This window comes from Triplophysa dalaica, chromosome 24 (assembly GCF_015846415.1).
Source record: "Triplophysa dalaica isolate WHDGS20190420 chromosome 24, ASM1584641v1, whole genome shotgun sequence".
Lineage (NCBI taxonomy): Eukaryota > Metazoa > Chordata > Actinopteri > Cypriniformes > Nemacheilidae > Triplophysa > Triplophysa dalaica.
The window spans coordinates 17,090,493-17,113,057 of NC_079565.1; the positions used below are offsets into that span (position 1 = coordinate 17,090,493).

Genomic DNA, 22,565 nt, shown 5'->3' on the forward strand with positions numbered 1-22,565 from the left:
GGATAAATTGCAGAGTTTGAGTCAGTTGTGCTGAGAGTGTTGAATAATGATGATAATTCATCTCTGGTAGGAGGCTTTGTTCTGCTTTCTTTAACAGTAGAACTGTCGCTTTCTTTTTCAAATGACTGCACATAACCAGATCATTCACTCTAGCAGCTATTTTACTTTATATTTCTTTGCTGCAAAAAAGGCAATCTCTCGACATTTCTTGTACTCCACTTTTGACTAGGGATACTCCGATCCGATATTTGTATTCCTTGTTATGGATGGGCAACCACTGTCCGTCGTTGCGAAAAATGGCTTCAGACTCCTTATAAACCACCTGGAGCTGTGGTACAACATGGTGCTGGTTTAATAAATAATTCACAAAATTTGTGAATCATTCGTTCGTTATTTTGTTTTACAGGGTAAGGAAATTAATGTTAAGTCGAGCCTGATGTCTTCTACAGCAATGCACACAGTTTATTAAGTAATTGTGCACTTTAAAAATGTTACCTTAGTATCGGATCGGTACTCTGTATCGGCCGATACTGAATCTCAGGTATCGGAATCGGAAGCAAAAAAGGTGGATCGGAGCATCAGTACTTTTGACATTCCAGTAGGTAACATCCAATGCATCTTTTCCTGCGTCACTGTCTTTGAGTCCCTCAACTTCACTGTTGCTTCAATCAGAAACAACAAATCAGCGACATGTGTGCACGTCTCCCCAGGCCAGCCATACAAGTACAGTGGGCTCCAAGAATCCTTCCAGACTTTCCTGCAATCGTATTCACTGAGAATGAAGTACCTGGACACAGTCTAGTTTCAGTTCAAGAGCCACACATCTCTCCTCTTGGTAGTGGGGATCCTGTGAGTCAAGTTTATGTTTGAAGGCCATTACAACGCAAACAGATACAGACAGACAGACAGACAGACACAGACATACAGACAGACACAGACAGACACAGACAGACAGACAGACCGACTGTATAAAGAGAGGTTGTGAGAGTTAGTCACAGGCAGGCAACTTCAGAGACTAATTATATATGAACAGTTACACATGTTTATTATTGCACAGGCTTAGGAAGGCTGAAGGCCCAAATGCATCAGTGTGAAGTGTTTTAGTTATGTTTAATAGTGATGATGGCCAAGAAGTGAATAAAATACTTTTATCTTTTTTTGGACCAGAAGAAGTGCCTTGAATTTATTTCTAGAAAATCGAGTTATCTTATATTGAAGTTAGCTAGCCCGGTTCAGCAAGCCTAATTTCTTGTTATTGTATTATTAGCATTTTCTTACGGAAAAGTGTCTCTATTGATAAAGCAAACAGCACAATTACAGCGTCCGAAACATAGCAGAGGGCCCGCGTGCCTGTAACCATGGACTGGACGTACTCGCGAACGCGCGAAGGAAATGACGTCAGCCTCTCCTGTATATATATTGCCGAAAGGGCCACGCCAGTTTCGTGGACGGTATGCACCAAAACAGTTTCGTTAACCTTTATTAGAATCGACATTTGCGGGTCCGAAATGGTTCATTATAAACACTTTTGCCCAAGAAGGAACTCTAAAGACATTAGTTTTACGATAAACTGATAAAAACATCGCCGACCGGCGCCCTCCGAAGCCTCGCCTCATTAGCTAGTCAGAGCAACAGCCAATGGAGAGTCGCCATAGGCAGATCATAGAATACGACCATAATTCACACATTGTTAGTAATACTTTTGCAAACAATCACATAATAACCTATTTTGACATTATGACGTGAAATGTGGAGGACTTTGGAGACATGAATGAGCCTAAAATGTCATAAACATAAAGCAGCACTTAATTGAATGGGTATCGATGCTTCGTTTGTTTGTTTTTGAACGTTTTCACAAAATCGTCTTACGGTGTGCAACGGGATAGATTAAGAGAAAAGTGTCTCTATTGATAAATGCAAACAGCACGATTACAGCGTCCGAGACATAGCAGAGCGAGCGCGTGCCTGTAGACAGTCCAGCACGAGCGCACGAAGTGAGTGACGTCACCCGCTGCTGCCGGACGGACATGCCAGTTTCGGGGTCGTCTTAGCATGTGTGAGAAATGTTTTAGGGACCTCTAATCAAATCTTTCAAATTGCATTTTACCACTCTAGCTGCATTTAATTATAAGAATAACACTAATTTCATTTGTCTTATACACTAAGCCTTACTTGATACTAATGCTTCTACTCAATCAAAAGACAGGACTGTGCATTACTTTAACACGATGTACATTTAAAACACAGCCTTACACAAGCAGAGAAAACTGCTAAACTGGACTTTAGTCCAAGTACCCAATCAAATAAATACTGATCACCATAATGGAGAATTTGAATAACTTGTTCAACTCAACTCAACTTTATTTATATAGCGCTTTTTACAATTTTCATTGTTACAAAGCAGCTGTACATGAGACACATTTAATACAAGTATGAATTCTAAAGCAGCCCCCCCGGCCAGGCAGATAGTGCAAAACAATATGCAAACGGTGGTGAGGAACCCAAAACTCCCATTGAGAAAAAAAACCTCAGGGGAACCCAGGCCCAACCAGGGGATTCCAGTTCCCCTCTGGCAAAAGCTGCTGCCTCTGCACAAGCTCAACAGTGCTTGCACAACAAGGCTTCATAAAAATATAAAAATTAAGGATTTAAGATTATCATTAACAATCTAATAGCATTTGAAATGTTGTAGGAAAAACAAAGTTGTCGCGTCCTCTATCCAGCTCTATCCTCTTAGCTCTTGTCAGGTCACCGCTTCCCATTCCCAGCTCTGCCATCAGGTCTGGGCATGAACTGCATCCTGCGGTAACCTTGGAACAAAGAGACAAGACTGGCTGAGAGTAGAGTACTGTTCTGCACTCTTTGATGCAACAAGTACATCATTTGTTGTTGGATGTGTTCCTGGTTTCGGTTGATCTAAATAATGCAGCCTAAATCCTCTGAGGATTAATATTATGGAGGTGTAGTGTATGCAAGATTAAAAAGATGAGTCTTTAGTCTAGATTTAAACTGACAGAGTGTGTCTGCCTCCCGGACCGTGTAAGGAAGAATATTCCAAAGTTTAGGCGCTAGATAAGAAAAGGATCTACCACCTGCACTTGATTTTGAAATTCTAGGTATTACCAACTGACAGGACCCCTGAGAGCATAATGTACGTGGAGGTCTGTAATACAATAGAAGTTCATTCAAATACTGCGGCGCTAGACCATTTAGGGCTTTATAGGTAATAAGCAAGATCTTAGAGTTAATGCGATGCTTTATAGGTAACCAGTGCAAGGTTGACAGAACCGGGGTTATATGCTCATACTTTTTTGTATGTGTAAGAACTCGAGCTGCCGCGTTTTGAACCAGTTGCAGTTTTTGTAATAGGCCCGCAGGGCAACCACCTAGAAGTGCATTACAGTAATCTAGTCTTGATGTCATGAATGCATGAATTAATTTCTCTGCATCTAACACTGACAGCATATGACGTAATTTAGATATATTCTTAAAATGGAAAAATGCAATTTTACAGGTGTTGGCGACATGGCTTTCAAATGACAGAGTACTGTCGAATACAACGCCAAGAATCTTAGCTGATGACGAGGCTTCTTGGTCTTCGTGATTTCTTTCTGCATTGAACAACTGATCTTTACGTTTACAATAAGTCAATTAGCAGACGCTTTTATCCAAGGCGACTTACAAGTTGGGTAAACAATGGAAGCAGTTGTGTCAAACAATAGGACGACAAAAAGCATAAGAGCAATAAAAACATCTCTCAAAGCCTACTACAGTGTACAGAGCCAAGTTTAGTTTATCTAAGCTTTCACAACATTAGTTAGAGCAACAGCCAATGATGAGTCGCCATAGGCAGATCAAGCAATACGATCATAATCACACATTGTTCGTAGTCCTTTTCTAAACAATCACACAATGACCTATTTTGACATTATAACGTGAAATGTGGAGGAGTTTGGAGACATGAATGAGCCTGAAGTTTCGTAAACATAAGGCAGCACTGAATTGAATGGGTCGACGCTTCGTTTGATTGTTTTTGAGCATTTTTACTCGCAGTCTCATCTGTGCATTAATCCAGCGCTCACAGAGCCGTCTCTGGAGTGTCAAAGACACCACTGAGAGCACATTCCTGTCAGGCACTTCCCCGTCCAATGTCACTGGGTGTGTGAGGAGCGTCGTATGCTTTCTGCACGTCGATCTCCTCCTCGGGTGCATGTGTGCTCTCAGCCTCACTGCCGGAAGAAAGGGGGGATGGAGCTTTTCCACACTGTGCTTCTGGTTCAGATCTTATAAAAACAATAGACATACATGTAAGAATATTGATAACAATTCAATTCAATTGTGTTGAGATGATATAACGATGCTTACCCAGATTCACCAGCCAGCTGGCCCAGCAGTTTGCGAGCAAATATCACATCCTTCAGTGTCTTCATGTGGTAATGCTTGTCTGCTGTGGCGGTGGAATGTGTGAGGTAATCTGCCACGAAATCCCTTTCTGAGTCACCCTGAGATTTGGCGGCAGTCTCAAACACCTTCCTCGCCATCTGACTGGTGACCGGCTTCACTCCATATCTAAATAGAAATATGTAAACAAAATGTTATTACAAGACCTGGGACTAAGAGAAGTACATTTCAAAGAATTGACGTGAAGCCGGTTGATGTCATTGGAGGCATTGAAGATCGGCCTCCCTGTGCTGGAAATGAAAGAGCGGTCTAGTCCTTCCGCCTCAACCCATGTTCTCTTCTGTGTTTGGCCGCTGAGAAGTTCTGGCCTGATCCCTTCATAGTAAGCACCAAACAACTATTGGCAGAAGACAAACACGAATAAAGATCAAGTTCTGTTTTTTTTCTGGTAGATAAAGACAACGTACATGAATCTGATGAACTTGTGCTCTCGTGGCCGGAAGCTGCACAGATAGAGCAAGAGAAAGACGAGCTGCGTGGGTAAAGCAAAACCTCACGCTCGTGGGCTGTACTGCTGTTCCAATTGTCCTACCCTGTCAGATTATCCAGAGCGCAGGGCAAAACTTTCATTTTAATTTAATCTAAACCACATCAACAAAATAAACAGGTAGGATGATTTCACAATGCAAAATACGCTGTCAGATATTCCTACCATCTAAAAATAAACACATCATATACATTTATATCATAAATACCCTGTCAGATTATCCTACCAGCATAAAGGAAACATGTAGGATTCATTTACAGATTAATTTTTGTATAGATTAATGTATTTTCATTGTTAAATCATTCTATTATCTATCATATTCCGGTAGCAGTATAAAATAAACAGGCAGAATTATTTTATAGAGCAAAAAGAATGACGTAACATTGATGTGCGCATGCCGGGTTGGATAATCTGATGGGTAGAATGAAATTTCAGGACACCGGCGACATTTTTCTATTGTATAAAAGCGTTATGGTTTATCTACATGCTTTACCTGACGAAAGAAGTCACTGCAACACTGGTTTGTGCGCGTGTGTGTGCACACACTTGGCTGGTCCAGAAGGAATTCCCTCCCAGTCCGTATCCGCAGATTGATCGTCTCCGAACGTTGCATGAAGTCAAACACACCCGATATTATAAGATTATAAATCGATTATCTATAAAAAAAAAATGTCAACATCGCCCAGCCCTAGCCGTTACACAATGCAGACACTACAAAGATACTCGACCACTCCCGGCCGCTGGAGATGTTAAAGGATAACCACTGCCATTGTGTCCTCAAACGCTCTCTTCGGGAAGACCTTCAACAATGACGGCAAGGAAGTCTCTCTTGGCCTTCTCCAGCACAGTCCAGCAGTTGCTTGGTGTAAGCTGCCCTGGCTGCGTCAGCAAATTGTCCCTTTTTAAAAAGATAAAAGTGTATTAAATAACTTGCCCGCGCATATCTGTTATATGATCTGATCAAATTGGTTCAAAAGATTACATTTACATTTAGTCATTTAGTAGACGCTTTTATCCAAAGAAACTTACAGAGAGTTCAGGAGCAATTATGGTGGTTTTTCTATTATAGTGTTGAGTTTTCTTATATAAAATAATACATTTAGTTAGTTATAGGTTTCATGTATTCTTATGAAACAATATTGGGCCTCATGTATAAGTATGAGCTGATGAACATCTGCACACACGCCATATATCTTTTAGAACTAAGACGTACACCCCACACATTTTTGTAGGGAAGTTTAAGTAAATAACATACCACCAAGGACACCGGGAAGCTTATTATCGCTAAACCATAAGTTCACCTTTGATAGGAACATGGTTAAATCATGTATCGCCCCCGAAACCCCCAGGAAAGTGTTAAGATAAGAGGCGCCTGTTTTTGAGGAGTTCACGCCACCATTAAATCTTAATAGGGTAGGCCGGAACTATGAGGGCAGAGGGACGGGCTAACGAAAAGGTGATATCATATGAAAACTGATTGGAAGAAGACGATGTCATGCACACATGATTGGTTTAAACTGTGATAGCAACTGGAAAACAATGTATAAAAGATGGAGTCAGATATGTATTCGTTGGATCCCTTCAGATGAACTCTGAATATCCCACTTTGTTTTTCCGGGCAAATAAAGTTTAAACTCTTGGCACCTGGAACCCTTGTCTCTGAGATTTCTTTCTGCGATGGAAGGCCGATTCGCCACAACATATTTGGTGACCCCGAGACGTGATCCAGGTTAGAGGGGAGGAGGCTGACGGCTGTGACGGGTGAACCAGACAAGCTGATCGCACAAAAAAGGGCCCTAAAACAGGTGAGCATATTTGCTTTATAGTATAAGTTTTGTGCGGTCAGCTAAAGGTAAACTCTGAATGTCGTTTGTCCTCTAAAAGCCTCTCCTAAATTGAACAAAATTTAATGTTAGAAATTGCACTAGTTTGCCAAGTCTTAAGGGTATCCAGATCTCAAGAAATGTGTGTGCGTGATTGTGTGTATGAAAGAGTGTAAGTAAGTATGGTTGAATGAAACGTGTCGCACTGGTGAGTGCAAGGTGTCAAGAGGACATAAATCTCGCTTAGGTGGCGAGTCACACTGCTGGGCGAGTGTGCGCAATAGTTGTTGCAAGACATCGAGAGGATGTGAAATTCCTGTTTAAGAGAAACAGGTCACGTCTTGGGACGTGCCGCGTAGGTCGCGAAGACGCTCTAGGGAGCGTGAGAAATCCTGTTAGGTGCAGGTCACGTGGAGGGTATGAATGCGTTGTGATATATACTATATTTTGTTGTATATTGTATTTGTGACGATAGAAAAACCCAGGAGTGAGGGAGAGAGAGAAAAACCCTCAGCCTGTGAGACTCTGTGTGCGTGAAGAAGAGGGTGTGAGTGTGTGTGTGAGAGTGGGAGGCTAGGAGGCCCCGCAAGTGTGTGCGTATGAAAAAGTGAATGAGAGAGAGAGTGCATATGTGTGAATGGGAAAAAGGACATGGAACAAATAAAAATTGCAGTATAATGTTTGTCCAGTAAAATGTATAAGAAGAAGGAGTGTTAGGTTTTTGATGTTTAAAGAGGCATGCGTTTCGAAACTAGTTGCAAGTTTTTACAGTTTGTCTGTGTCAAAGTTTCATGTGGAAATAAGAGTATTTGAGAAAAAAGATGAATGCAAAATAAAGTGTGCATTTGGGTTTAATAGAAAAACTATTTGAGCACATGAGAGAAGCAAGAGTGTGTAGAAGATAGGAGAGGAGTCAGATAAAGATTTGAAGGACATAGAGTGTGTGTGAGTTTGGCTCACAGTAAGCACATGAGACTTAACGGCAGCCGGGAAAAAAGAGAGCTGCATTGATTAAAGCACGAAGAGCATTGTCAAACGGAAAAATAGAAGATATATTTTGCTGATTATAAATGTGTTTTAAAAATTGTGAGATACTTTTATGGTATAAAGTCGTTAGAATGTACCCAGAAAAAATCAAAATCTCAGATCATAAGGCCTGAGTGTGTGTGTGCTGGAATCTGTGAGGAGTGATTTATTAGACAGCAGAAGGGCCTCTGGAGTGTGTGAGTATTCTGCGTGCTGTGAGCGTATGAGACCAGAGTGCTGCTGTGAAAAGAACTGTTTTACATTGAGTTAAAAGTGAAAAGCATTGCTGGATTGTGAATTATTTTCATGTTCTACTGATGTTTTAAAGACGTATGGCTGGAATTGAACTGCTAGATGAGGAAAGCTTACAATCATATTTTGAGAGAATAAGAGTAGCCAGAATATTGACTGAGACAAAGGGAGTTAGTGATCATTTCTGGAGAGAATCATTTTATAGGGACTTAGCAGACATTAAGAAGCAACTGACAGAAGAAAAGAAAAATTATTTCTTGAACGAATTAGTGGGAGTTCAGAATTTAGAACAAATTGAGCAGGAGTGGCCATATGTGAATTGGAGAGGTATAGTAGGCAGTTGTTGTAAAGTAGAGATATTGAGAAACTACTTAGGAGTTTGCTTCCATAGAATTAATAGATTTTGCAATCTAGACACCGCGTTACAGCGTGTCTCACTGATCATAAAAATCCCAATCCACAACCTGGTGAACCCTATTTATTGCAAGGAGTAAGACAAGGTTATCCACGAGGTGGGGGGAGAAACTATAGATTAATCAGTCACCCAGCAATACAGGTTTATGTAGAAACAAGATACATAAATTGGGAAAGTAAGATATTGTGTACAACCAACAAGCAGAGAGAAATAGAGTAGTTGCAGTTTCAGGCCGTTACACTGAAGAGGCTGATCGTGCAGATAACACCACAAAACCTAGGGCCATAGGTCGCAATAAAACAAAGAGGCGCCCCACTAACAGACTAAGTGAAGATAATAAATAGAGAATGGCCTCCACTCCCGTAGAGATACTAGGAACAAGATATCCTGTGAGCAGAGAACTGATTGGGGAAATTTCTAAGAAATGGGCAGAGAGAACAAAAAAATTAAGAACTTCATGGCCAGAAAGTGGAACTTTTGATATGACAGTGTGTGAAGAAATGGAAGGGTTGATAAGAAATCATAAACCTAGGGACAAAAGCATGAAGAGAGAAGTTAAGAGAAGGAAAAAGATGTATTAAATTTGTTTAAGAAATAAGGAATTAATTTTCTAAAACACATGAAGAAAACAAGGGAACTTCTGAAAGAGGATGAGGAGATAGTCAGTGAAAAATTGAGGAAGGCTATGAGTCCACCACCATATGAATTATCCAGGAGCCAGCTGCCATTGATTGTGGAAGATAATGAGTTGAATAATCAAATGCCTTTACTCAAAGGAGAATTTAAGTTTACAGGAGAGCTGGACCTCCAAGGGGGAGAAAGAGAGGAGTCGAGGGATGATGAACTTCTAAGAGAGACATTCGCTGAGAGGCGGCAGGAGAACTGTTTCGTCACGCCAGAGTACCACAAGAGAGGGAAAGCAGAGTGGAATGCTACACCCGCCTATAAATCAATTTATGCTGGGGTATCTGCAGAGCTAGAGGCGGCTAGAAGACAGAGATATGAACAAACAGCTCGAGAGCCGGACAAAACATCCACAGCACAGAAAAGAAAAAACCTAAGATACAGCAAGATGCCAGATGTCATGTCGGAGGCGGGGTCCATCGAAGATGAGGAAACTCTGCCCAGTCTGGAGAATAGACATATCTCAAGTTACATCAACGAAACGTCATGACCGCATAGAAGAAAAGATATACCAGATAACAACAGCAGAGGGAGATATCTGGTGACCGAACAACAGGAAGAAGCAAGAATATTTAAAGATTGCCCAAGGAGAGAATATAAATGGATGTCTGGAAACATCTGTTTAGAAGACATTGTTAAGAAACAGCCACAGCCAGCCTGGCTCAGAGAAGGGGGGAGACTGAGAGGATCAACATCAGCAACCTTCGCTACAAACAACCCATTCAAAGAGATCTTGAGAAAAAATAAACAGCCACATTATGTGCCTTGGGCCACACTGGACTTGGATGGATTGATCACTCGATTACCTGATCTAAATGAGGGAGCTGGAAGATGGATAGGGGTCCTGGAAGAAGAGACGATTGGGATACTACTAGCTTAGGGAAACATTAAAGCTTTGCTAGCTAAATGACAAGGTGCATCTAAAATAAATGAAATGCTGAAGGACTTTAGATTGAATCGAGCAATTGACTTCTCAGAATAAGACGCAGAGCTCTTTGATAAACATAGACAGGATATGTGGCAAGCCCTAAGAAGAGAATACCCAACCCGCATAGATCAAAAAGCACTGAAGGGAGATCATATGACAGATAAAGAGAATCCAGCCACCTGTGTGCATCAACAGTTAAAAAGATGGAAACAAGAGCTTGAGAAAAACCATGAAGAAGACCTGGTTATGGCAGCACTCTTCAGAAATGCCATTGTTGACACCCTGCCACCGCCAGTAAAAGCCAAACGGGAAGACGTAGTAGGACTAGACTATAAACCACATGAAGAATTTTTAGAATATATTGTACACTGTGTTTTACAACACAGGAAGAGCGAGATGAAGCTGAACTTAAGAAAAAGAGAGTTGCAGAGGGTTATAGCACTAAGCAAATCTAGATTATTAGAAACCTTTTCATTTATATGTGGCCAACAGGAAAGAAGGTTCACATTTATTATCATAAGATTATAATACAATTAATGAATAATGCTTAATATGATTAATATTAAGTCGGAAATGAATTATGGGCTTCACTAGTGATAATGATCTTTGAATTAGTTGATCTAGTTGTGTGATCTTTGAAGTATAACTACTATATATTAGGATAAAATTAGATATTTAAAGATTACCTGAAATAATAATGGGTTTGATTTGAACACAAACATAGGCAAAGGAAGAGAACATTTTGTTTTTATTTTTATAAATAATCTCCACAGCCCATATTTAGTAATCATAATGGTCTAAATAATAATCAAACAACTTATTATGTAAACGTATCTAAGAGGTGCGCTTTCTAAATCTCTCTTTAATGAACCATCATATGTAAACCAACAAATTTAAAAACTAGACATTGTATTGAACAGGGAAACTAATGATTATTATGTTATTTAAGAGGCTCTTATGAAGGACATTTTTTGGAACGGTTGGATGACCAATTGCTCCTGAGTCAGCTTTACTAACAATTGGCTTCTCAACGGTTAAGTGGACACCACCAAACTGAAACATCCTGTTGGGAGCTGAAGGAGTATGAAAGACAGTAACCGACTGAAATTAATGATGAAAGTAAATGGTGAGTCCACTTGATCTAATTTATTATGTGATAAAGGTATTGATAAATATTGGGACGTCATGTTTCACGTCAGGACTTTTTTATCAAATTTTTAATAGAAAATATTTTTCTGACCTGATCTCTATGCTTTCATAGATCTAGGATTTTATTTTTAACAATAGATTCTGTAATTAATCAAAAGTTCCAGTTTTTTAGGGAGCTGTTAGCTGAATTATGTGAGAAATGTATTACATTTTTGTTGAAAAAGTGAGTGCTATCCATTATTCTTTGGCCTCACAGCTCCAAGACCTGCTGTCTTTGAATTGACTGTCCAGTCAGGCAAAAGTGTCCAACTGTTGATTAAATCATCTTTGGGCAGCTGTCAGTCTTATTTGTTGAGAGTGTTTAATATAGTGGTTTACAATAGACTGGGTCACTAAAGTTTAGCGCCGTTTGACTTTAAACAATAAATATTTTTTTATTTTAAATAGTTTTATACACTGTGTCGATAACAGTGACAGCAATGAAGAACAATGTCTATTGCGGTCCACAGAAAGATCAGTTTTCATAGAAAAGAATATGCAATTAGCCACTGAGTATTACTGTACGTTTAAAGGCATCTAGAGGATGCTTAAACTCAATATGAGCACATTTATGGTTTAGATATAGCATACTGAAATCATTATAAATGATATAAACAAAAGAAATTGAGAACATTTTTAAGTGACTTACTTTAGTTAGTTTTAAATTGATATCATGTTCCTGATATATATTTTATATTCCCCTAAACAGCAGAACTAATCACTAACGTTTAGACAGAGGCAATATCTTTAGATCAATTGGAAAAATGCATGTAAAATATGTATATAATAAATGAATATGAAACAATCGGTTGTCATAACATTAAACTATAATTAGCTATCCTTATAAAGTTAACAACTAATGTTTAAGTGAGAAAGCAAAACCAATCATATTGACGACAAATTGCAGAAAATGAAACTTAACCATTTGTGTACCATATGCGATTGTAAAAGATTCTTAATTTCAATTAAATGATTTCTGGATAAATAACTGTTGAACAAAATAAGTAATAAGTAAATATAATGAGGCACAGATGGGCATGTTCCCAGGAAATTGTGTAACGATTTGGCATCTTAATACAGAAATGTTTGCTGAAAAACGAACAGCAAGATATTTGAATAACAGGTTTGCCTCAGCCACAATAACTGACAATTTAAAAATCATAGGTATGTAAAATTGTGAGAATCAAACATTAGCATATCAAATAATTTTACTGTATGAAAAGCAGGGTGTGCCCAGAGCAGATTATTTTTGAATATGTAGGGATAAGAATTTAAGGCCAAAAATGCTTGGCACCAACAAGTAAAATGGCCTGACAAAATAGACAAGGACTGAATTGACTTTTAGCAGAAAAAAGAGGCGTATGCATAATATTTGGAGAGGACTGTTGTAAATATATTCCAAACAAAACTGCCCCTTATGGGTCGTTCACAAAAGCTATGGAAAAATTGAGAAATGAAATAACAGCCAATGATGGCTAAGACAAAGAAATTGTAACAAGGCTGGACTTCTTTGGATCATGAACTTCATGGCCAATAAAGATAGGAGTTTTTTTGCAGCAATAGGATTTACTATATTTTCTGTAATATTTTGCTGTCTTTTACCAGTTATAAGAGCTATGGTGGTGAAAGCTACAGACAAACAGATGATATTGAGAACGGAATTAAGTGCATAATACAACACTGAAGAAAATATGTTGAATATGTTAGCTGTTATAAGAAAATATGAGGAACACGATGAGAAAGACAAGTGTCGCATGAATTAAAAAAATTTTTTTGGACAGCAAGGGAGAAGAGCTTAGAATTGTATAATCATGCGTGGGAATAGTTTTAGATATTACCTTAGACATTGTTAGGCAGGCAGTTAGATTGATTTTTGTTTTACTTTTTATTATTTTGACATCAACACGTTTCAATGTTTGATGTTTCAGTTAATCATTAGTGCTCTATAATCAAACACTATTATGAGAGTGCACTTGGTGTGTGTATTTTATTTTGTTTTATTTATTGTTTTTGCATCTACAACATATAACATGTTATTTTCATTTATTATTTTGTTGATATAACCAAAACTGTTACGCGTAACAGAACGTAAGTGCACCGGGTGCACATATGTGTATTTGTCATTGTATCTTCCTGAATTATGAGAAGTTGCCAAACAAGTGAGCAGCAGAACCTGATCTAAATAGCAGCAAGGGGTGGCGCCAGTGAGTGTTCAATCTGAAGACAGCATCGTCTAGACGGTTTTCATCTGGACCAGTTTGAGTGGGTCCCAGGGCATGTATAAGGCAATGTAACGCGAAGGACCCAAGCATCTTGACAAGTCTTCCCGACCACATCGAATGACTTTTCCGACAACAGAAAATGGCTTCTATTTTAGAGAGAACCAGATTTACTGACACGACTAGCAAACAACTGGTCAATGTAACCCTGAATTGAACTGCATCAAATGACACTGTGAAGCTTGATGAAACGATTGACACCGGACAGAACTTTGACAAACTGAGTGACACTACACTTCTGTTCTGAGCAAAGGATCAACAATTCGAAGGAAACGATAGATCAACGATGGATTCAGCGCTACCTTTGACACATTGATGGACCACCCTGGTCCTCCACATCCTCATGAAATGAACATGTGGTGGAGACTGACGAATCGAACGGCAAGAATCTACTGGAACTAGTCTACAAGATGTCATCACTTGGTAAGAACCATGTGACAAAAGTGTTCACATGTCTATGAGGAGACGAAAACCAACCGCAATACCAGAGAGGCATGTCTGAGATGTCTGAGAAAAGAGCAAGAACAGGAGCGATGGGCAGAAAAATAATACAGATGTTCCGGACGAAAGCGGCACTGGAATCATTGAAGACAACTACTGGCTGTGTGGGTACTGATTGTACTTATACAGAGGAACTGGACAGGACTGTGTTCCCTAATAAAGTTACATGGTGGAGTTATCATCATACCACATGAGATAATGACTTGACAAAAGAAGACACGAAGAGGACTGTTTGATTTTCCTGGTAGCTCTGTGCCAAAGAATCATCACATCTGGACTGTGGAGGAGAAAGTCTCAGATGATTTTAGTCCAATGTTAGGAGACAGCTCTTTAATGAATGAAGTTGAGATCACCAGATTTGAGTTCACGTCATATATGAACACAACAAAATTTTAATGAAAGCCATCAAAGAGGAGCTACGTGGAATACGACGGACAGTTTTGCAAAATCGCCTGATCTTGGACCAGTTCAGAGCAGCGAAAGGAGGACTTTGTGCAGTAATTGGAGAAACCTGTGGCACCTATATTCCAGAGAACAAGGAACATCTCATCGGCAAGGAAGGAAGATCATCTCTTTAATGATTGAGACTTTCACCAAAACTGAGGTTGACTGAGAAGAATTGAATTGGGACAGGATGACAAGTGTGTTTAATAACATGAAAAATTTGATGTTGATTGAGGCTTGTTTTATTGCATGCATTATATTGACGCTATGCATTAAGTTATTTCAACGAACAGCTGCAGCCACTGTTCCCAGTCAGATTATTGTTTATGATGTATCACAACATTGCATGAATAACGATCACATTTATGCTAATATTGACTAAAGGAGGTCAAAATTGATGTCTAAGACAGGGTTAAGAACTGAAATACTCCTTTTATGAAGTATTTATAGATGTTGGAAGGATTTTTTTTTTTTTATTGTTACATGTATATTGCTTGCTCGTAACCTAAGTATTTGAACCTACGTATCATGTCAACTTACGTAGTAAGTTATCTTAACTATTTTATCATTAACTGAATGCACACGCAAATTATTAATCAATTTGAGCACTATGGAATTTTTGTTACATTTTAGATATTACAATTTATATTACTATATAATTTCCTTTTTACAGATACCATTTTGTTGGAGTGTGAGGCTTGTCAGCCTCAAAGGGGGGATTATATGGTGGTTTTTCTATTATAGTGTTGAGTTTTCTTATATAAAATAATACATTTAGTTAGTTATAGGTTTCATGTATTCTTATGAAACAATATTGGGCCTCATGTATAAGTATGAGCTGATGAACATCTGCACACACGCCATATATCTTTTAGAACTAAGACGTACACCCCACACATTTTTGTAGGGAAGTTTAAGTAAATAACATACCACCAAGGACACCGGGAAGCTTATTATCGCTAAACCATAAGTTCACCTTTGATAGGAACATGGTTAAATCATGTATCGCCCCCGAAACCCCCAGGAAAGTGTTAAGATAAGAGGCGCCTGTTTTTGAGGAGTTCACGCCACCATTAAATCTTAATAGGGTAGGCCGGAACTATGAGGGCAGAGGGACGGGCTAAAGAAAAGGTGATATCATATGAAAACTGATTGGAAGAAGACGATGTCATGCACACATGATTGGTTTAAACTGTGATAGCAACTGGAAAACAATGTATAAAAGATGGAGTCAGATATGTATTCGTTGGATCCCTTCAGATGAACTCTGAATATCCCACTTTGTTTTTCCGGGCAAATAAAGTTTAAACTCTTGGCACCTGGAACCCTTGTCTCTGAGATTTCTTTCTGCGATGGAAGGCCGATTCGCCACAACACAATACGCAATGATGTCATACAGGAGCAATAATACAACAGGTGCTAATACAAAGTTAAGATTTTCAATAAAAGCTAGACCAATACCTGTTGAAAGAAAGAGAGAGAGAGGGTTAGATGTTTTCCTATTTGTCTGTCAAGTATTCAAAGAAGAGATGAGGTTTAAGTCGTTTTTTGAATGTTGTGAGAGATGTGGTTGACCGGAGGGATCTTGATGGGGTGTAGGAGTGTAGGAAGCTGTGAAAGTATGCCATCAGCTGGAGGTGATGCTCTTTCATCCCTGAGGGACCCCAGTGATCATGTGGTAAGCAGTGGACGGCGAGCCCCTCCATGAAACCCTGAAGGATCTGCCGGAGAGGCAGGATTTGAACCAGCTTGGAGGAGTGCCTGAGATTCCTAGAGATGACAGGGTTGCTAGCAGTATCTGGTGATTGACAGTGTCAAACGCTGCAGATAGGTCTAGCAGAAATAGGACTGAGGATTTCCATTGATTGGTTGAAAGCTGCCCTTAACAGTGTTTTTGCAATAAGTGGGAGGAGAGCAACAGAGGTGTAGAAGGGGAGGTGTGAATGGGACGTGCGTGAGAGTGAGCGCATTGTGCCTTGCGTCTTGGATGAGAACACTGTCTGCGGTGGAGTACAGGAATAAACTTGAAACACATGATGTTAGACTACAATTAAATGAAAGCAAAGGTATGTTAAATGGGTTATTTCATGAAAAACAGACTTTTTCCATGTTAAAATGCTAAAATCCGGTCTCTTGTGCATCTGCCGACTCAGAAAACGTGTAATGATGTAGGGCTGCAACAACGAATCGATAAAATCGATTACTAAAAGAGTTGGCAACGAATTTCATTATCGATTCGTTGTGTCGCGCGACGCGGAGACGTTTGATTATTCAAAAATAAATAACTTTATTTGAGCGCGGAGCGGAGTGAACACACTCGGTCTCTCTCGCGCACTGATGCTAGCAGAGTTTGGCGCGTCATAGACAGGGCAGAGCGAAAATAAAATAATCCAGCGGAGTTAGAGAAACGATACATGGCGGAGGCAGAGAAATCAACGCGAACCAAGTCATCAAAGATGCGGGAGCATTTCAAACTTAATAAAATGAAAAAGTGTGTTAATTGCAATATATGCAAAAACGACATGAAATGACACGGGAGCACCACAGTAATGATCCAGCACCTGAAACGGAAACATGTTAGGTTCTTTGATGAGGAGGAAGGGAGTTCAACACCAGGTTAAGTCACTACAGAATCCTACTTTTGTTCCGTTTTGAAGTGAAGAACGTAATGTCGCTGGTGTTTACTCGTTATCAAGCTTGACAAGTTAGCGTTAACTCGCTATTAACAATAGTAATGCAGGGGTGGTAACATCCTTTTTTGGACCATTCATTTTTCATTCTGTTGTCATGTATAGCTACACTGCAAAAAAAATATTTTCTTACTTTTTTCAAAAGTAATTTTGTCTCGTTTCCAGTCCAAATATAAAAAAATTCTTAAATCAAGATTACTAGAAAAGAAAAATGGCATGAGAAAATTAAGTGATGCTTAAAACTTCTGTTTGAGATTACATCTCATTAAGATTATTTTTCTTACCCCATTGGCAGATCAATTTGCTTGTTTTAAGAAAACAATTACTTAATTTTGAGGTGTTTTTTCAGAAAGCAAGACATACTTTCTTATGCTATTTCATGTGTCTAGTAAATGTTTCTTGATTTAAGATTTTTTTGATATTTGGACTGACAACAGGACAAAGCTACTAAATTAGACAAGCAATTTTTGCAGTGTGTATTCTGTGCTATGTCCCATATAGGTTATTATTGATAATTATAATTTAATGAATGAGCTTCAAGTCAATTTTAGAGAGAGAGAAAGTGTGTGTGAGTGTGTGTGTGTCAGTGTGAGAGTTTGTGAGAAATCCTGTTAAATTTTCTGATTTGAATTGTTCTTTATTTTTTATATTTTAATTTTATTATTATTATAACAGCTCAGGGAGGTTCAAGGAGCAAATGTTTGTGCACTTCTTCACACTTGTGCAGTTCTGTTTTTGTATAAAAGGTTGGATATTAATGCTTTTCTTGTTTTTTGGTTTTTATCCGATTCATCGATTAATCGAACAAATAATTTATAGATTAATCGATTATTAAAATAATCGTTAGTTGCAGCCCTATAATGATGTAAAAAGTCGTTCTTATTATTATATTTCCGCCACTTGTTCTGAACGTCTCCACCCATTGCGAGTGTGAAGTTTCAACACCATGGCAAAAGTAGCAAACCTTACAAACTGTTCTGTTGCTGACTGCACAGACCCACACAGAACAATGTTCCCCACCTCACGGGAGACAAGAGAGCCATGGATTTATTTAGTTTTCAAACGAATCATCCACAATAAAGACATTGTCTGTACCGGTATTTTTTAACCTCAGGGACCTGCGGCAACATAAAAGTAGATCAAATGTCACCGTGACACGTTTGTTCGTTCACTATTAGAAAGCAATTTCTGTGGCTTGTAAAGATTGGATTGGATTGGATTCAATTTATTGTCATTACACATATAACAAGTACAGTGTAACGAAATGGATTTAAGAAGAAGAATACAGCAAACATGAGGGAAGTGGAGAGAAAAACAGATACACATAATACACCATAGACAAGACTTGCAACAGGGTAAGATAATCCAGCTCAGGCAAGCAGCCATCCGGTCCTGCAGCCATTACGGCGCTTAACACAGACCCGCTTGCCAAGCTGGCGGGTCAAAGCTACGGAGGTTTGGAATTGGTCAGAGTCAGTGTTTGTGTGTGTGTCTGTATGAGCGATAAGGTCCAAAAGTCTGTGTGTGAGTGTATGATGGGGGAGGGAACGCAAGAGCGTCTCGCCACATTGCCCTTCAGGGTTGTTTCTCCAGTATCGCCTCGGCCAAGGCCAATCCTGGTTCAAGGGGGGCCGAAAAGATAAGATTGCAGTTGTTTCGTCTTGAGGCGAGTAAACCGCATTCCAATTCCACGGCTACTCTCTTTGTCCATTCTGGTCTCTAACATCATCAATTTTCCTTTCCATAGCCGTGAGCTTTTTCAAGATGTAATCCATATTGCGATTAATAGTCTCAGTCTCAGTGCTGACCGCTCTTCCCACGGCCTCCGTCAAAACGGGAAGCTTTGTGAGGCTTTGGACAGCTGTTCCCGTTTTAAGAATTTTTCGATAACCCAGGGCAAAGCATAATCCAATCAGCATAATACCTGTTATCATGGTTCCGAAAAGGTAGATATCTTCAATGTCCTCCACAGAAAGAGCCGCCAGACACACGATCCGCCATCTCTCCCACGCGTCCATCGTGTAGCCAGCTGCGAACGTTCCATCAGGGCAATCAGGTTCACCCGAACCTTTGTTTCTCGTCGAGAAAATTGTGTCAATTGCGCTAAGTGACCAGTTGATCAGATCCATAATTTCCAAGTTTCGAGAGCAGTGCAGAGAGAGTCTCTCACTAGATGAGACGAGACAAGACAGGAGACAAAGCAGGGAAGATATGGGCAAGGACGGGGAGAGTGAAAATGCGACCGCCTCCGATGAGAGCCAAACGAGAAGGTGAGACGGGATGGTCCTGTGTAACGTTAATTTGACTTTGAGAAATAGCGATGCGTTTGTCTTGAGTATCTTCACTTCAGAAACTGTGTGTATGGTTTGTTAACACGTGACGCGGTTCTCTCTCCCGAATGTGGTGGTGACCGGACCAACAGGGACTGGAGGGGCTTCAGGAATGGCCCAGGGGTAAGTTGGTGTACCAATCGAAAACAATATGTTTGGTGTTCAAAGACAAGACCTTGTTTCTCGTTTGCTTTCTCTGACTAAACTTTATTGTATTTGTCGCTGGAAGCACAGGCTCACAGCACGTTTTCTGCTGAAAAGGGGGCGGAGACTTGCAGCTCACTTGCACTTAAAGAGACACACACCAAAACAGCGCTTTTCTCCTCACATGCAAAAGTGGGAATGTAGCGCATGGTATATTAAAGATCTGTGGTGTATAATGAGCCGAAACTTCCCGGACACATTATGTGGACCCCTATAATTTATATTACATTTGTGTAAAACTAGAAAAAAAATTCACCCTTTTAAATAAACTGATGTGCCTTGCCGGTGTCTTAGCTCGGTGGAGTCGCGCTGGAAGAGTCGCAGGTCTTGACACTCGTCGGTCTGTACACGAGGAGGGGTGATGCTTACCTCTTCTGGACGATTTCCTTGCTGACCAATTTCAAGCAGCTTTTCTGCAGAGACCCGATGTGCTCGATGTACGGCAGCTCTTTGCTGTACATGAGGTCTGTGTTGACCGTGTGGTGCTGGAGAAAGAATGACAAGCGTTTAGGTCATGACACGCATTTAAAGGTACAGTGTGTAGCATTTTGAAGGATTTATTTACCAAAATGTAATATATAATACAAAACTATGTTGTGAGTGGTGAAGAAATACCTTAAAAAAATGAACCGAAATGTTTATATTACCCTACAATGAGCGATTTTATGTATATACACCGCGGGCACACCCTTACATGTAATTTATCAAATTGCACGGCAATGTTTCCATAGTAGCACTACATGGACAAACTGAGCGCGTTTTGTAAAACGAAGGATGCACGGGACTATGTTCTTCTTCTTCGGCTGTGTTTTGGAGGCAGCTTGCAAAGCCACTACATAGAAGGATTAGCAAAAGAAGTAGAAGAACAATATCAAAATTTACTTGTCGTGTTTTTTATTAGAAATAGAAACGGTTCTTTGTTGCAGTAAGAACTGAAATTTGCGCTAATGGGGGACCACACATACTCTGCACACGAGACGACAGAGCGTCAATCTGTGTCGTCAAAAAATAGAAAATGCGATGCAGCAAGGCCAAGTCGAGACAAGAAAACGGCAGAAAACCCGATTAAACATCGGCGTGGTTCTTTTCAAAAAGGAGGGCACTGAAGCAGGAAACAGGTTTGCTAAGCGACGCCGAAGTTGCCAGCTTTCTGCTGGACCGGTAAGTTTGTCTAATTTCCACAATATAAGTGAACTGTTTGTTTGATAGCTTTAGCTAATAGATGAGCTGATCATCAAGTGAAGTAGCGTTTTTCCTTATTTTAATTACAAAGTGCTAAAAATTTACAAGTCCTTGTTGCATGGCCGTGTGGAAATCAAGTTAGAAATCATGTTTTCAATCATAATTTGTATAAATTGGGTGTAAGTTATATCATAATACTGCTTAGCTTCCACATCCTCTCTTGTCGGTCCTCCCGGGTAACGTTAGCTCCTCTCCTCACCCTGCCTGCATCTCCAACACCCCTACCTCTCCGCCCTCTTCCTCTCCCTCTTACTACATGTGTTAAGTCCTCTGATTGACTCTGTGATGATGAGAAAAACGTCTGCTTAGAGTATCGCGATTAGATTACAGGCCTTTAGCATTAGCAAGCCGTTTCAATATGCTGTAAATTACAAACCAAGTTACCGTGCCAAAACATGCTAAGCAAAATAAGCGAATAAATCACTGACACAATGTTAAAAAAGTAAAAAAAATATTCACTATAACGATTAGAGTAAATTTTATTTATTTATTTTTCTTTGTAAATAAACCTCGTCACTTGACTTGCAAAGGTTACTCTCAGCTGTCTCAGACGACGACATCTCTGTCCTGTGTCCGTAACTTCAGTCTGTTGTTCGACTGTGAGACTTAGATTGCAATTATCAACACCACCGATAATGGCCACTATCACTTACGAAACCCTTTTGTCCTGTGACGGCTACCGTAGTTTCTCTAATAGTGAGGGAGGAGGGTAGCGGAGCTGTAGGTTGCAATTTCCTACATCGCCAATAGTGGCCTCTGAAACTTACACACAGAACCTTTAAGCCCAATGATGTGTCCAAATATAAAAAAACATCCAACATACTAACCTTTTCAGGCTCTTCAGGTAGTTGAGTGGAGTCTGTTTGGTCGATTTGGCCTCAGTGAGCTCACAGAGATCAAGCTTTGATTTCTCCCTGTTCCTCACAGACAACAGGGACGGCTGTTGTGGGTCCATGAAGGGGAGAAAACTAGCCACATTATCTACCTGAAAAGAAAGAAAAGCATTTGACATGACCACACAGATGAGACTTTTTGCAATGTTAAAACGAAACATTTTCAAATGATATTCTCACCTCCTGTTTGAAATCTTCATTCTGGAGGTCTTTCTCCAGGTACGTGGCAAAGTCTTTCAGGACCGGATGATCCAGGGAGTGTTTCTGATACAGTCCCTTCTCTGCCATCAGCTTCCTCGCATGACTCTTCCACTGCATGTCGGGCTCGCTGAAATGTGAAAAACAAAGCATGTTATAAAAGTGCATATAAGTGAGTAGAACATTGTTCAAAACACAGAGCTTTATTCTCACATCTGAAAGGTCACTGCAAACTTCAGAGGGCTCAGTCTCCTCAGTCTCTGCCACAGCTGGTGGTTCTGGGGTGGTGCCGGTGGACAACATTGGTGCCACTGCACCCGTCAGTGCTGGAGGAACATCAGTCACCACCACCTCAATCCACCTTTTAGAAAGAATTGAAACAAAGCTAAATTCACAGCTCCTGCTAATCACACAAACAAAAAGCAAGACGACACATTTCTGCTTCACCAACCTGTCGATGGGACTGGAGTCCAACATGATCTTTGCAAAGTGGCCAGAACTGAAGACTATGCCAGACTGC

At 39.9% G+C, this 22,565-nt stretch overlaps 1 protein-coding gene across 1 annotated transcript; it reads right to left on the reverse strand.

The window, feature by feature from the left end:
* Window positions 1–2,336: 2,336 nt before the first annotated feature.
* Window positions 2,337–21,691, reverse strand: LOC130414024 (uncharacterized). Its single transcript, XM_056739631.1, has 5 exons — window positions 21,608–21,691; window positions 21,093–21,234; window positions 19,969–20,197; window positions 4,366–4,569; window positions 2,337–4,283 (listed from the first exon to the last, which is right to left on the reverse strand). The coding sequence occupies exons 2-5, from the start codon at window positions 21,106–21,108 to the stop codon at window positions 4,130–4,132; spliced, it is 603 nt and encodes a 200-aa protein (XP_056595609.1). The 5' UTR covers window positions 21,109–21,234; window positions 21,608–21,691; the 3' UTR covers window positions 2,337–4,129.
* Between the last annotated feature and the right edge of the window lie 874 nt (window positions 21,692–22,565).